This window comes from Phalacrocorax carbo, chromosome 2 (genome assembly GCF_963921805.1).
Source record: "Phalacrocorax carbo chromosome 2, bPhaCar2.1, whole genome shotgun sequence".
NCBI lineage: Eukaryota > Metazoa > Chordata > Aves > Suliformes > Phalacrocoracidae > Phalacrocorax > Phalacrocorax carbo.
The window spans coordinates 145,318,646-145,335,960 of NC_087514.1; the positions used below are offsets into that span (position 1 = coordinate 145,318,646).

General features: G+C 41.4%; 1 protein-coding gene across 7 annotated transcripts in view; it reads right to left on the reverse strand.

Moving 5' to 3' along the window:
* The window catches only part of TRDMT1 (tRNA aspartic acid methyltransferase 1), a 77,488-nt gene that overhangs the window by 26,774 nt on the left and 33,399 nt on the right, over nt 1-17,315 (reverse strand). The window contains exon 1 of one of the 7 annotated variants that reach the window (XM_064444720.1): nt 5,616-5,794. The exons of 1 other annotated variant lie outside the window; for it this stretch is intronic. Coding sequence is in view for 1 of the 6 variants with exons in the window: in XM_064444714.1 (XP_064300784.1) it covers nt 5,333-5,396 (64 nt within the window). In the remaining 5 variants the exon portion in view is untranslated. Of the gene's footprint in view, nt 1-116; nt 179-4,594; nt 4,925-5,332; nt 5,475-5,615; nt 5,795-17,315 lie in introns of those variants that run through there. 5 more of the 7 variants (XM_064444718.1, XM_064444714.1, XM_064444715.1 and 2 more) reach the window with 5 other exon arrangements.

A 17,315-nucleotide genomic window follows, 5' to 3' on the forward strand; every position in this document is an offset into this window, starting at 1 on the left:
GTAATGATTGGAAGGTGCAACATTTGAAACAAAGGAAGACGAGTGCACTAGCTTCTGATCTGGAAAAACAAACCCAAATGGTGTCATCCTCAAACCCCGAAAATAAAATTTCTGACCTTACAATATCTGTCCTTTTCCTCTTCAGAATCGATTCCTTTGTCATGTGTTTCTAGCAGACCTTAAAATTAACATAGATCTGTTTATATTCACCACTGTACTTTTGTAATAGAATCATCAATGTCAGCAGAGCACATTAAATCCACAGTGTTAAACCAAGGGCAGAGCCTGGCAGATCTCAACAAATTGGAAAATCAGAGCCAGAACAATTATCTATTCTAACAGGTATATGAAAACAGATGGGAAAGGGAAGATTAGTCACATATTTTGTCAATCCTGTTTCCTTTTAAAACAGACAGCAATTATTTCATTTCTGAGTTGTCACCTCTTGGCTGAAATGATTAGGCTGAACTGCCCATGGCTACAGTCAACACAACTATCAGTAAACTTGATACTGCAGGAAGCATCCTGCAGGATACTTAACTTTTTTTCACTGCTCTATTCGTACAGGATTCGTTCGCATTCAGCCATGTAAACTATGTACATTTACATTATCACATCTGGCACCATCCTGTGCTACAAAAGGCTGTATTTTAGAGAAACATTACAGCAAAATGAATTTAGGTGTAAAAACTTGCTCAAACTGGCAATATTTTTGTTTTGCATTGTGCTGAATCCTAAAGCTGCTTGCCAGTTTTGTCTCCTTTGCCTCTCCTCCTGAGATAGCTATGCTCAGTGTAATTACACACACCAGTTTATTCTGCGCAATTCACAGAAATAATGAAATAAAATGAATAAACCGAGATGACAGAGAACAAGAGACTCAAATTCTTAGTCTGTAAAATCGAAATATAGTAATTGCAGAGGAGAAGTGTCACCAAATCTATCACTGCAAAATCATGGTATTTTTTAAAAGTTGTCCTTTCACGTTTTATGCACGGAGACTTTTTTCAGTGACCTGGCAGATTACAAACACTTGTGGCAGAGACCTGGAACACATTTTTCATGGGAAAACTGCCTAAATTAATAAACCAGTTTGTTTTGGTTGAGAATAAGGAAAAGCAGGCTGTTTGTTTGATGGAAAGTTGCTAAGGAAATGAATTAGTAGCCATAGATTTTCTAAAAATAAAACACTATTTTTCACTGCAGAAACCCTGCACTTCATACATAAAGGTTCATGTTTAGATCATACATGTCTAAACCTATGATACTTTATATATGTATATGTGTGTGTGTGAATGTATTCTTTATAAAACTCGCGAAGTTTGGAGCACAGGGTGGGAAGAAGGAAGAAATGCACTCCCACCTCTTAGCTGCTTCAAGCTTTCAAGAGTGTGAATACAAACAGACTTGCTGACTTCTGACCTTAATCAAGCTCATCTTTCTAAATTATATCTTTTTGCACGTCTTTGCTGTTAAACTTAAAATACTATTATAAATCATTCAAAATCTAAAAGCATGAATTCTGCGTATGCTGAATTATGTACAACTAAAGTATCAACACAAAGCTAGACAATCCCCAAGATTCTTCATTTTTAGTTTTGGACTGAATGAAATCTAAATTCAGGAACAGCCGCCTTTTCACTGTCAAAAAGAACCTGATTCGACTATGTAACTACATACTAATAACTTCCACATACTGTTAATAGAGAAAACACTTATAAGAGAGTATAAATTTCCATGAATTTATCAAAACTCAATTATTTATTACTGTAGGCACGGACAATCTCAAAACCAATTGCATACTACTTGGTGCCAAATACATTCTACTTTAATGACAGCTGCCAAAACAATGAACATCCTCATCCTGCAAGCTCAAGTATATGCTTATCCTAAAACTAAGTTTATGAAAGATCACAGCCAAAAAGGGCTTCAAGGTAGAAAAGGTAGTGTCAGATTTCCTAGAAAATACCTATTGGCCAATTGAAAACACAGCAATTTCACGGGAAAGTAGAGAGTTGGACCAGCTCTGATAAACATAACTGTCCACAAAACTGGCTACATAACATGGCCAGGAACCAACACTGAGCCAGAGTTTGCCAGAGCTGCAGAATCCCTTTTGTTGAACAGGTAGCTTTCCTGGAATGCTGCCACTGAAGTGTTCCATGCTCTCTCTTTTCTACATGTTCCTATTACTTTTCTTGGCTGTATAGATTCACTAGAAACCATACCAAGAAAATAAAGTATGATACCTAAATTTTACCTCTTGTGTATCTGGTTTACAAAAGCACTGGGCAAAATGGATGGCTTTCAAGCTTCATATTTATAGGGGAAAAAAAGAAACCCTTCTAATATTTCCATACTTGATTTAAATCGAAGATGCCAAACAATCTGCCATTTGCCAAAAGATACAAAAAAAATTGTATGAGACATTTTCAAATAGCATGGTTTCATGTATGCATATAGGCCTAAAACATATAAGAAACCCTATTATTAAAGTACTTACAGAAGAACATTCACTTTTCTCTGTTTGATTTCCACATAAAAGCAGACACTTTAATCCCCCTTGACTTTACTTTGTTCTTCTATAAACTGTATAAGAAAACTGAATCCAGATGTCTAAGAGTCTTAAAAAAAAGCCAGCAGAAAGGATCAAAACGCCTGACGACATCAGTATTTCTGAATGCAATACAATTCATCAAAACCATTTTTATATAATGGCCTGTCATTAAATACTTAATTCAGTGCCAACTGCATAGAACCCTTTTAATTCAAATTGTCTGATTTTTAGTTTTAATAACACTCAAAACAAGATTTTCATCTAGAAGTGTAGGGTTTGGACTTTTTCCAAGACAACAACGCCTGTGGGCTGAGATCTCATACGCTTCCCAGAACAATAAGCACCCAGATTTGAAAAAAAGTTATAGCAACCGTAATACAAATAGCGTTATACCCATCCCTCTGCAGATTTCAATTGCTATTTAACCATTTAGAACTATTGAGGGTCATTTACACAAATAATAATTTAAGTCTCCTCATGTACACAGCTCCTTCACCTGCTTAGGCTGCTACCACTACAAAAGAATCCCAGTCTCACTGTTCAGACTTCTTGTAGTTTCTTCAGTTAGACGTAAGCCCAGAAGAATTGAAGCTACAACATGCGCTGACACTAATGCAGTGATGTTCAGCAAGTTCAGAAACAGTAAGCTTGGAAATAAATTTACACTTTCAAGAAATAATGCAAGAGTTTTGGTTATCTCCTTCACCCTCCAAACTGCACAATATATAAAGGTTATACATGATCTTAAGCCTTCATATGCACAGGAACTAACCACTGGGGCATCAAGTAATCAGTATATCTTTTTGATACAAGTTTACAGTATTCTGATAATGTTCTAAAGCTGCATTCTCAATGTTCCCATCCTTTTCAGTATTTGTTGTGTTGTAAATGATGCTTTCTTAAGTGGCCATCCACAGGATATCACACCTGGCACTACAAATTATTAACTATTGCAGCACATTACCAAACATCCACAAGACATCCATTATTATGTTAAGAACATATTAGATAATATTCAGTAAAGATTTGTTACATACATACACCAACACAGGACAAACAGCTGAGTGAAGGACTATGGCTGCTTCAGGAATCAGTCCATTTTCTACAGAAATTGCCTATAACACACGTCTTGTTTCTGAAGTGACGGGGAACTAGCTTACTAGAAAAGCAGAGTGTTATATACAATGTATTATATTAAAAGCAGAGTGTTATATACAATATAATTGTATATATATATACAGAGTGCTATATACAATGTGTAACACCCTCTTTTCATTCCACAAAAACTCCAAAATATGCAGTTCCATACAAAGATATATTTTGCTCTTAATATTCTCAGAATGCCTCTGGAAATAAGGAAAATGCATACTTACACCAGGTGGTTAGGATTATTTAAAACAACAACATAAGTATCTATTTTGGTATGTTGTGTTTTTTACAGATTATAAATATATAAAACATGTATACACATTCAAGCAAAAAGCAGATAGTAGAAAAAATGCTGCATTGCCAATTGTATGTTTTAAATAAATAAATGATGCTAAACAGATTCTATTCTGTAAGCATAATCTTTTAATATTACGCAGTTCCCTGGATAAGTAACAAGATAAGGTGAGTTTTCACGTGACGTTTTTATGACAATGCTCTCTGTTGTAAAGCATAATAGAAGGGCTGCCTATGCTTACAAAGGCTGAAGTATCTGAAGGATCATAGTTACAATTAAAATTATTATGCTGATTCTTGTAAGTTATACATACGTGTGTCGAAACCTGGACTTCAAAGTAACAAGGTCCAGGGTACTTCACAAATGAAATCAATAGCTGTGGCACAATTTTTCATTTGGGGAAGCCAAGCCACAGAAAGTCTACAGGAATTGCCGAAGGTCACCCAGGACATGCTTTAATAATTCAGCAAATCGAGCGCCAGGGTTCCTCGTACCAGATCAACAGCTCACCCTGGCACATAGTCTAGCATGAACTCTCTATACCAGTTCAAATTCCATTTTCAGTTTTCATATTTATAAAATGTTATACCAACCTCATATGGCCAGGCTCATACGGGATCATGTTATCAGCTATTCACCTATTCACCATGAAAACCGATTCTGTGTGCACGCCTATGGGCTACCCTGGCTAATTTGATTATTATCCTGTGCATCGCCATGTTCCTGATCCCATTTGCAGCAGAGATGCGTCAGTAGAAGGCAGAGCATATATTAATGAACACAAAATCACACCCTTCCCAGAGCGGCTGTCAGAGCCATAGAAGGAGCATGGATCCCTAATTACCCTCCCCACGTGCTCCTGTGTACCTGGTGTCACACAGCAGGCCACGAATGCTTTCCGGCACTGCTCTGTTTACAGCCATAGATCCCTAATGCGAACACACTACTAGCCAAAACCCAGTTACCAATCCCCCTTACAACTCGCCCCACGCAGCCCCTGACAGCAGGCCTGCAAGACCACCGCCATAAGGTCACTTCCCTGCCCCTGCAGAGCGGGAGGGTGTGCCTCCGGCGCTTGGGATGAGGGGACTAGGCCAGCCTCCCGCCCCACTGCTTCCTTCCACGCGGTGCTTGTGCAAGACGGCGAGGGGAGGTGACACGCCTGGCTGGGGAAGGGGCTGCGAAAGGAGAGGGGCCATCTTAGGCCGAGAAGCATCGAGAAGATGGCGCCCTCGGAGGTGGGGGTGGGCAAGGGGGCGGGCCGGGGGCACAGAGCGGGGCTGCGGCAGCGAGCACCGAGGGACGCGCTGGCGGCAGCCGCTCGCCGGTACCTTTCAGGGCCTGGTGCATCCCCCCGATGCCGCTGTAAAGCTCCAGCACCCGCAGCGGCGCCATTCCCCGGCGGCCGGCGCCCGGCCCGGCCCTCCCGCCGGTCTCCACGAGCGCCACCCGCCCGTTCCGCCGCTCTTTCGTTCCCCCCTACCCGCCCTCCTCCGTCCTCCTCAGAGCCGCCGGCTCCCGGCCAGCCCCCGCCAGCTGCGCAGCGCGTTAATCTGGCATTGCTAATTGCTCGTTAAACCCCAGAGTGAGCGTAGGCCCAGAGGATGAAGCCACCTGCGGCTTGCGGTTTAGCTGGTCCTGCTGCCCCCTGAGGTGGCCGTGGGGCTGGCTGATGCTGGCCAGCAGCTTTACCATCTGCGCCCTCCTGGGAGTGAGGGATCAGGAGAAGGGCCCACTCCCTGCCATGAATCCCTTTGAGGTCAAGGTCTCCTCCTGGCCGAAAGCGTCTCACAGGAGCAGCAATGAAATCCCCAACCCCACTGCCCTTCCTCAGGCCCTGTGCTGCCACAGGGTGTCCAGCGCCTGCCGGGAAATGGAGGCCAAGCCTGGCTCTTAGCGTCAGGGCAGCAGGGAAGGGCAGGCTGGAGACTGAAGTGAATTTGGGTGGCTTGTGCCCAGCCAGGTCACAGAGAATGTGGACGTGGGGCAGCAAAAGGCTTTTCCCCATGTGGGGGTGTGCATGCTGGACTGCTGTCCACATGGGCAGCAGTTGCGAATGGCGCTCGACAGTTTTATGGGCCTAGGAGTTATGTGATTTCAGCGTGCAGTGATGTTTTGAGAAGTCATTTCAAAGCCTGCACCGCTGGTGGAACAGGAAGGAAGGAAATAACTGATGAAACTGTTCTAATTTGCCCAACACTATGAAATTGCTTTTGTTAAATTGGAAAGGAAAAGGTGACTCAAATGCATTGTTGCCCATGAAAAGTAGTTTGTTTTTAAAACAAATGTTAGATGGATGCATTTACTTATATATATATGACAACCAGAGTTATTTACTCTTGCACGCTGTTATGTGGGTTACCCACCACACACAAGTAGGCACTCACCTATGCCTCAGTTTGCAGATTTATAATGTAACATGAAGATGAAACATTAAAAAAAAAAACAAACCCCACACCCAAAAAAACCGCTACAACCCTGAACATGTTTCTCTAATAATTTCTTGAGTTAGTCATATTTTTGTTTAGCCTTTTAGGAAGCTGTCAAAAATAAGGTGGATTTGAGGAATGTTTATTTTTCCTTAGAAGTTGCCTTGTACAGCCTGTTGTAGTAGCTCCTACCTCTTGCCTTTCAGTGGAGGAAGAATTTTTAGCTGGAACTGGAGGGGGGAAAAAGAGAGAAATCTGCTACCTCTCAATGTGCTTCTCCAGCATATGAGATGCATCAGCTACAGAAAACAGTGGAGTTAGAATCAAAATTTCAAAATAAGAATATTGTTCTTGCCAGCTTTTTCAAAACACTTCTGTCATTCACCTGTGGCTCTTCATCATCAGAGTCTGGGGCTGCTGCTTTATTTGTCAGCCAAGGAAGTAAGCAGGTGACTAAAACAAGAAGTCCAAAGTCTACTTCTAGAATTTCTGAAAGGAAGTGCAGCAGCCGAGGTACCACAGGAGAGCTGCGTGCATTGCAACCAGTGGTGAGGCCGGCTGCCTGCACAGATGGCTGACGGAGAACTGAGAATGGTGGATGAACCACATAGCATAATAAAACTGGGAATGTGCCGGCTGGAGAAAGCAGTCATGGGACAAAGACGGTAAAGGCTCAGAAGAAGAGAGTTCAAGATGATGACAGTGGCTACAAAGAGCAAGGTTGTTATCAGCTAAGAAGACACACTTCAGTAGTACCTCTTCAACATACAGATGCAAGGTGAAGGTAAAGAAAAAGGCAGCTTTAGACTGCTGAAATCAGTAAAGCTGATGAATGAGTTTGGGCTCCTTGTATTACTCTTTCAGCAACCTGTACATCACAGCAATGCTAGGTACTGTGGTGAGTGAGAGCTATAGGCAGCCAGGAACGGTTCACTTATTCGGAACTGCCCAGTACCTGGAGAAATTAAAGCTATAGAGGAGCAATATTTCCTTATATCAGACAAGGAGACATAGCTAAGCCCTGGTTTTCCCTCTCTATTCCCTGATTCCAAGATATTCTTGACATTCACACATGGGAAAGGTGGAGTCTGGTGGAGAAAGCAGCAGAGATGTCTTTGCTTACTGGTGGCAGTAGAACATTCCCTGCTCAGGGGAAATCCTCCGCCTACCTCCTCCACCAGGCATCCTCTGTGCAGTAAACTGGAGATTCTGATCAACACACCTCTGCTCTGGTGACAAAGAAATTCCGAAATGAGGTTGGGATTTTATTGGCTGCTTCTTGCAAAGAATGGGAAACACCAAAATTTCCCTAGTGCTCGTTTTTAAACAACTGCCAGTAGTCAGTTTTTTAATTCTGTGTCTGAGTCTGCCCTAACCTGGTTCTCATTATTAATTGACAGCTGTGAAAAGGACCAAAATGAAAACAGGGAATCTGGAAACAATTGGTTTTAGTGCTCTTCCCTTTGTAAAAGTAAAGTCAGCATAATAATAACCTTGAGTTTTGGATCAGATCTTACATAACAGTATTTAAGGTATGCTGCTTGTTTTAGAGACTGAGGCAATGGCCGAGAAGTGCCAAGATCCGTGGCCACTCATGCCTTCTTACAAAAAAGCTGAATGATTCCGCAGAGAGGATAAGCCCTGTGAAAGCAATTGTTCATACTTCACTCAGAAAATCTTGCTAACACATGCTGCCGCTGCCATGGGGCAGGCTAAACGGTTGCTTACTCTTGATCTTGTGACCCCAAAGCAGCCACATGTTTGCAAAATTTCCCAACTGGATCTCTCTGGCTTACTGAAATTTGGATATTATGACAGCTCCTTCTTTCTCCACTTCGGCCATATAGGATTTCTGTAAATCTCAATGAACATTTCATTTGATAAACAGCAGAGATTAATAACAGAGTTGAAGGCCAATGCCCACCTCTGGACTCTTGACATTTTTTAGGGCAAGTGTATGGGCTGTTTCATATATCAGTTATGACTCAACAATATAACCGGCTTTAAATAGCAATTGATAGACTTTTCTGAAAAGATGTTTGTTTATTCTAAATGAGTGATCTATAGAACTATGATAATGCATCAATGAAGCAGCTGTTTTCTTGACTATAGTGTATTTATACTAAAATATATTTTAAGCAAACTGATCATTTAATGACTTTTTTAAAGCCGTTGACATAAGCATGAGATATCAGCATTTTCATTGATACAGCTTTTGAAAACTCCTGCCTCCTAGCAACTAGCAGCATTTCCTCAATGTAGAAGTTTCCGAAGTTTGCCCACATCTCTGATGAGTGCAACGATACAGGTAATCATGCTAAATCTGAAACCGTGGCCCTGGTAACCAATAAACACATGCAGTGAAACAGCTACATGTGGTAAGAGGAACATGCAAACAAAACCACTGCAATATCTTCTCTTCTTAAAATGCTTTAGAATTGTTAAAAACGTCACAAGTATCAATGCTGCCAAAAAACATCATAGAAACATGCAAAAACCACTGCCTTAAGGATTCTGCATTGTACTTGGCAACTGAATGGTAAAATTACAAACTATTCCTGGACCGTGTACTGTTAACCTCAAAGCGAGAAGAAAAGATTTTCACTGTTGTGTTTTTGTAATTCACACCAGCAACAAATGCACACAACAAACACACACAAAACATTTTATTGGCATCTCAAGCCTTCTGCAGTTACACATAACTCTTCTCCCTGCCCTCCCTTCCCAGCAAGGCCTCTGCCTGCACCCAGCTGTGAGCAGAAGTTGGCCAGTCTGCAGCACATCACAACACTTTTTTGATGCCACAATACTGCAGCAGTATAAATTGCTTCAAGTTTCCTCTGAATGTAATCCCTCAACGTAAGGCTCCATAATGGAAGCTATTAGTCCTGTAGCTGTGACATGTTTGTGAGCATTTTCTTTATATTCAGAAAATGGAGGGAAAGCAAGAAAAATCTCATTCTGCTGATAGACCAAATATTTAAAAGTGCATTCCCAGTGATCAGCCAAAACTTCAATACAGATAAACATTAACGTTGACGGATGAACAACAAACGCTTCTTGTGTCTGAATGTCCAGTATAACCTACTAAATACCTAAATGAGGATCAGGAAGAGTATACAGGCATCTCAGCTGTCTAGAAAAGAAGCTCATGTTCTGGGTCAGAAATCACTGGCTAGGAAAGAATGTGAGGTATGTCATACTCTTGCAATGCAATCACTGAATTGAAAAAAAATCACTGAGTGTGTCTAGCATAAATTTGTTTCCATAACTATTGGCCCAGTAGGTTACTAAGAAAACTGAAAACCTTTTGCAGTTTATTGAAATTGATCTGTGCTGGATGTAATGTTTCAGGAGGGAATTTATCAGACTTGGTTTCTGCTGAAGTGATGCTCAGTAAAGGTAACTCAGCCACAGACGTGGTGTTTCTGGGAAGCGTGCTGGGCCGTGCCAGTATGACTAACGAAGTCTATGATTTTCATTTATAATGCCATGCATCTGCAAGACTAGAAATGAAACCCACATCAAACCAGGTTTCTTAGCCTCTCCCAACGCATTTCTAAGAACTCTATACAGGGGAAATTTATGTGGCTGAAATTATTTGGAGGAGTCACCAGACACAAACATTTTTAGCCTTTATCTTTTCAAATATATCAATCTCTCCATTTCAGGATTTTATTTTCAGGTTCTGGAGCTATGCATGTACTCTGTAGGGAATAAGGAATAAAAAGACATTGCCTCCCTAATTAAATCTTTACTTTTCTGGTTTAAATAAATGTAAATCTAAATAAATCTGGTCTGTTTGTTATGTTTGGCCTGCAGTGGTCACCCTGGCTGGATGAGAGGCATATGTTTACATAATGTTATTGACTTTCTTGTTGTACTTACACATTCCAGTGCTTGACCGAAAAAAAAAGGCTAGTAACCAAAAAAAAGCCACCTTTGCTGGACTGAACAAAACAGACTCTGAGCTCTGTAAGGCACACTACAGTCAGCCAAAAGATTGCTGCTGCAATGAATGTGTTTTGAATCAGACCCTTGAAGGGTCACAGGAAACGGCTGACAGCAGGCACAGAGCCAGGCAATGTTAAAGGGGAGATCAGTTCAAGCTGCTCCAGCAGGATGAGGTAATGGTGTGGGAGATCCCAGCTCACTTATAGGGGCAGGAGGAAACGGTAGGGTGCCTGCTGCTCCCTTGGGGGGAGGGAGGATGAGGGAAAGGAGAAAGAGTGCAGATGGTGAGCTTGGGTGTGCCTCTTACCTTTTTGCTTAAACAGGAACTTTCATCTCTGGTCTATAGTGTGCAAACTGAGAGAGACTTGTAGCTGTATGCTGGTGTTGGTCATGCCTTTTGCTCACAAGGCCATCTAGTATCCCCTAAAGCTTTTGTATACCACATACTGGTCTTTTAAGGAGTTCAGCCCCTGCCAAAACTTTGGTTTTTCTTTCAGTCCCACGTAATGAGTTTTATCTTTGACTGTCAGCACAGGAAAAGGCATCTTTTACACTGATCACCGTGGTGGTAGTGTTTCAGTGGTAGGCTGTTTCCTTCAGAGAGAAAGAAAATCTGTAATGCAGCCACAGCAGAGCTGTAACTGTGGACTTACTGAATTATCTTGAAATTAGATAAACCACAACTGCACACAGTAAGTAAATCTCTAAAAAGTCTGCCTAAGAAGCTAAGCACTTGATGCCTAGGCAGCACAGAGGTGTCTTCCACCCTGGCTATATTGCTGGCACTTTGAAAATTAGTTACTTTAAGGCTAATTTAAAGCTATTTGATATGGCTTATGAACTGCAGTTACAGAAGTGATTGCATTGTAAATATTCTCTTTCTCACTTTGGATGTGTCTACAGATGTCTACAATATACTAAAGCTTAGTGGCTGGGAAAACAGCCTATAGAAAAGCACAGGTTTGAAGAAGTGAGATTTTTAAGGATAAACTGAAATGAAGGATAAGTTGAAAAGTTATTCTGCAAAAAAATCCCAGCTAACATATAAAAGTGTCTTTTTTGGCGTCCAGGCCTTTTGGGGTCACTTCCCCCAATTATGTATTGCCTCACCTAAGAAAAAAAAGCTTTGGGTTCTCCTGAAGTTGAAATAAACCCTTTTTTGGAAAAGGGCTATGAATTTAAAACTTTATTTTTGGTGAGACACTCTGGAGGGAGAATGCCCAATAAGCCTAACCTAAATGGGTCAAGAAAGCCTAAAATAGTTCTTTCTGAAGAAGAGAAATCTTGAAGAAATCTTCTTGCACAAGACACATGCCAGTATGGACTGGCAGTGTCAATATTCAGCTATAGGGAGTTGGGTTGATTTAAGACTCCAGCAAACATCTTTCACATAATTCATAAGAGAAATACAATGGGAAATAGTTAGAATTGTCTATCAGGAGCCCTGCATGTCAGATGAGGTCCCTGAGGATGACTTCATTGCATTTACAGTGCCAAATCAGACGTAGCACTCATCTCCTATGGTATAGGACACAGTATTTCAAAACCTAACAGAATTAAACTCAAGTAACTAATTAACCTATGCTATGCATAATTCCCATTGTCATTACCAGTCCAGGCATCATGTATTTTGTAGTACAATAGTATTATGTCCTTCATCTGCAGGGTATATCTCAAGATTCCTCTTGATACCACAGAAGTTGACACCAAGTTGAGTGGGGAAGTAGACACTCCAGAAGGGAGAGCTGCTCTGCAGGAAGATCTGGATAGGCTGGAAGAGTGGGCCAGCAAGAACCTTATGAAGTTCAACAAGGAAAAGTGTAAGATCATGCAGCTGGGAAAACATAATCCAGGAGTGCAGTACAGACTGGGATCCACATGGCTGGAGAGCAGCTCTGTGGAAAGGGACACGGGGGTCCTGGTGGACAGGAAGCTCAACATGAGCGAACAGTGGCTGCTGCGGCCAAGAAGGCCAACAGGATGCTGGGTTGCATCAAAAAGGGCATCGCCAGCAGAGATAAAGAAGTCATTATCCCACTCTACTCAGTGCTTGTCAGGCCACACCTGGAGTACTGTGTACAGTTCTGGTCCCCGCTATACAAAAAGGATGTGGACAGGCTGGAAGGGGTCCAGAGAAGGGCTACCAAGATGATCAAAGGACTGGGAAGCCTGCCATATGAGGATAGGCTGGGAGAACTGGGTTTCTTCAGCCTTGAGAAAAGGAGGCTTAGAGGGCATCTCATCACCATGTACCAGTACTTAAGGGGTAGCTACAAAGGAGACGGAGACTTCCTTTTTACACGGAGTCACATGGAGAGGACAAGGAGGAATGGACACAAATTGCTCTTGGGGAGATTCTGATTGGACACCAGAGGGAAATTTTTCGCAGTGAGGACAGTCAACCATTGGAATAATCTCCCCAGGGAAGTGATTGACTCGGCCACGTTGGATACCTTCAAGATTTGTCTGGACAGGGTGCTGGGCCATCTTGTTTAGAGTCTGCTCTTCCTAGAAAGGTTGGACTAGATGATCCCTGAGGTCCCTTCCAACCTGGGATTCTGTGATTCTGTGATTCTGTGAAGTTGATTATTTTTGGAATACAACTGCAGGACAATGGCATTATTACCATACTCAGGGTAAAACATTCCTCTGTCTTTGAAAGATCCTGACATCTGTCCTGCATGTTGCTTCATCCTGGTGTGTTTTGGACTGACATGGTAGGCTTGGTAACTTCCATGTCATGGAGTCTACAGGAAATGCCTGACCCATGCCAGACAAACAGCCACAGACATTGATAAAAGTCTAAGAGTCAGCAAAACTAAAGCAATTGCAAAACTCCTAAATAGTTGCTAGGTCCTTTATCCTGTCATCCTACACAAGCTCTCTCCCACCTAATGACCACATGCAAGACCAAATTGTCAAGGAAAATTTCAGGTAGAGTAAATTTGTCTTTGTAGTGGGAGCAGGACACCCTTCCACCTAAAAAAAGTAGGGACTCCTCTACTCTTCCAGATATTTGCTCTCTTCCTTCTCCAGCCATATGCACCATCTGCTCTACACAGATTTAATAAATTTTCCACTCCACTCCCTGTTGCCTAAAATACTTTATGCATACTGTCACCTTAAATCTGGATCATCTTCCCTCCTCAATCCCAGCTGGACAGAGTATATCTATGCTTGAAAATTAGGCACAGAGCTGGTGTGTAAAAACATCTCGTCTTCTTAAAAACTCAGTCTTTTCGGATCTGGGGTGTGTGCACCACTGCCTCTTCCCTTTGTAAGGAGCCAACTAATCCCAGAATGGCTAACACAATGTACGCACAGTTTATGAGTCTCATTGGAACCAAGGATTTGGCACAAGAACTTGGACTGAGGAATCCACTAAAAACTTGGCCCTCGAGGAGCTAGTACTATTCTGCTTGTCCTGGGCATCTCAAAGGAAGAATGGAACAATTGCTGCATGCAATTAACGATTCCATTGCTGTGTCCTGCCTCTTCCTCAGAAAGAACATCATCATTTCCTGGTGTATCATGACAAGAAAACATTATGCTATTTATGCTTTGTGTAAGTGATGGAACTGGAGGGAGAGAAGAATGAAATCACTCCTCAGATTTAATTGTTTTTTGGCTAGAGGAGCTCTTTAAGCAGTTTGCTTTGAAAAAGCTTGGCCAGAAAGGAGTAGTAAATGTCTAACTGACAGGGTTCATTAATGACGTACTAGAATCGCTTCTTTTAGCTTTTTCCAAAAGAGAGAATGGATGGATGACTCATCTTTGAAAAGGTTTGCAATCTCAAAATTTAAAACAGCGATCCCAGACAGATTATTGTTATGGCTTCCCATTGTAATGTGACAACTGAATGTTCATCCACACTGTTGACTTTTACCTGTGCCAACAGTTTACTGCAGGGATAGCAACTGAGCACTGTTCTGGATAGGAAGGACAAGACAGCGAAGTCTGCAATGTGGCAAAGGACAGAAAGAAGGCCTGCACATTATACAACATTTTACATAGATCATACAGAAAGCTTGGGGTTGCTATAAATTAAAATCCTTTATCTGATGTTTAAGTTAAGTGGTCTTTATAAAGTGCATATCATGATCCTTGAACAGTTGCTTGATCTTTGGCAAAACACAAACTTAATGAAACGAGAGCAGATAGCTAAAATTTAAAATTGGTTTTGGGCACCCAAATCAAGACTGAGGAACTTGGTGTATTCTGGAAATCAGTTCTGCTGAAAGAGTTTCAGGTCAAGCACTGAGCCTCAAACCATGCCAAACCCCTTGTCATTTTGGAAAACCTTGCCCTTTATGTTCCAGTCATTGCAAAACCTATTGCTGACATTCAGCAGTCGGTGCTATTGCTATTAAGTGAAGTGAGACAGATGGAGAGTAGAGGTTGTCATCCTTTTTTTTTTGTTTAAAGGATGGATTAAATAAATGGCTATCCCTATGATAGAGCTGAAAAACTTCTCTTTCTCTTCTCTGTGTTGCTAGAACTGTGCAGGGTGTTTGAGACAACCATGGGACTCAGGGCAGAGGGCTGTAGTGGCTTTGAAGATGAGTACTTGATTTGGTACAGGTACATCCTATTTTGATACAGAAAACATCCTATTCTGGCAATTAGAAACCACAGCAGAGGGGAACTTTATGCACGACAAAATAATTTTTGGAAATGTAAGTCATGCGACTGGGTGGCATGAGTTGTGTTCAAAACACTTCCCTAGTGATGAAAGCCCTGCCAGTTTCATATAGTTCATTTTATGTTAAAATAAAATAATGCAGAGAGGCTTGGTTAGGTTTTAGTGTAGAGCCTAGTCATTTCCTTGAAAAAATCAGCAGCTAGTCACACCAGTTTGATATGCTGTGCAACAGTGGCAACGACTGTAGGCAGCATAATTTTAAAAATTAATTTCGTAAAAGAATTTCCCAGTTTCTTTCTTAAAATCATAATTAGTCAAGGAAATTTCTTACAAGCGGAGACTTCCATGCCTGGGTATTTAGACGTTCTGCAGCACAGTGATATTCGAAAACCCAAGTCAGCTTCTCTGAGGCAGTGTGTAAGGTGACATATTCTCTGGGTTCAAAAAAGTTAGCTCTTCCCTGTATGCACTGGCCTTTCTTTGAGGCTCCTTATAAGACTTAGCTCCCAGCTAAAGGGAGGGACTGCCCTAGCTGAAGATTTGCAGCCAGAATCCATTTTTTGGAAACAGGAACCTTTCTGTTTTCAAAACCATAGCAGTTTTAGTTTTTTTCAGACCATGGCTGAAGGAGGAAGTGCTCTTTTGGACTAAAAGTTACAGCACTCACTGAAGCGAGAGGCCACAGCACTTGCTGTGGCTGAGCATTCTGGAGAGTCCCTATTCAGTTTGCTGTGGGTCGCTAAGGGTCTTTCATATCCTCCTGTTAAAGCCAGTCCTTTTTTCCTGGAGGTTGTTCAATATTCATGGAGCAGGGGAAGTGTGAAGGAATGCCTCTACAGCCCCATGCATGCCAGGGCTTATGGTTGCTGTATGGTTCAGAAAACAAAAGTGACTGCATTTGCATAGCAGGATGTTTTTCCTGGATATTTAATATTTATGGTTCATTTTATACATTGTGGAAGCAGAAACTTTACTAAAAGTGCACAGATCTGATTAATGAAAGTATTCACATCTGTTTAGTCAAGGTCTATAATAATTGGAAAGCACATTCAATATTTGGAACAAATTCCCTAGTTTCTTACTGTTTAAATAAAATGGCAAATCAAAAAAATGTGAATGCCATTCTTTCCAGTGATGTTTTCAGACCGACAGGTGTATGTACAAGAAAGTCAGGAAATTCTGACAGTTATGAGGACTTTTTCATTTTTAGCATAACAGATTTTCAGTATAAAGTCGTTCGGGCATCTGTACCCTCTCCCTATGCACACCCATTTTCCCTGTTAATGAAAGTTACACAACAATCCAATATTTTTTGCTGCGCTTCTAGGGCTTGATTCCATACTTCATTCTTGGCAGTGAACCAATACGCCAGTTCTCTGGCAAAAAGCCAAAAAATGCCAGAATAAATTTTGCCGTGTGAACTGAAAGGCTCATGATAAAAATGCCTATTTATTTTTTTAAGAGTTCCATTGACTTACCTCTGATCTACCTCTGTAGAGGTAAGCGACATCGCAGGCTGAGCAGGCAGCTGCCTGGTTGCATACTGGAATTGCAAACGAAGGCATTGCAATAAAGAACCCAGATGACAATTAATAGTTTATGAGTAATCCCCAGCATGGTATTTAGTGATGCTATTAGCTGTCTGTCCTTCATGTAAGAAGTGTTCAAGACCATGACCAGCCATGGTCTCTGAATGTCCCGTTGCATATTCCCTAAAATTAGGCTCATTACTGTGGTTTAATTTTAATTCAAAGAAATACACTGTCCATTATCTTTATGGCTACACTGATATAGAGTCTTTCCTGACAAGTACTGTGGAGCTCTTTTCGCATTTCAAGAGAACAGTTCTTGTTCCCCTGTGGGGTTTTGGATGCAAGTATGTGTTAAATTTATTACAGCCTTACAAGAGACTCAGAGCTTCCTCCATTTATGCATCTGTGTAAGTGCCAACCAGCAAAAGGCACTTAAAGGTTTATTGTAAATCTGACAACTGACAATATCCGAACATTTCTAGGAAAATTTCATAGTAAGAAATAGCAATGAGGCAGGTGGCCAAGAGTACATATGGCAGTGGTGGCATAAACATATGGAAATTACCCTTGAAATGTGGTGGAGGGAGTCATATTTATTTACTAAAATAAACACCACCTTGGATTTTAGGGGCAAAGCAGTTTCTGAATGAAGGATGAGTGTTGCATGTGTGTGCCATTAAAGGTTTTGTGGAGTATAAATACGTTGCGCTCTGGTAGGAAGAACAGATTGGGCACAGCGCACCTTTAAAAAACCAAC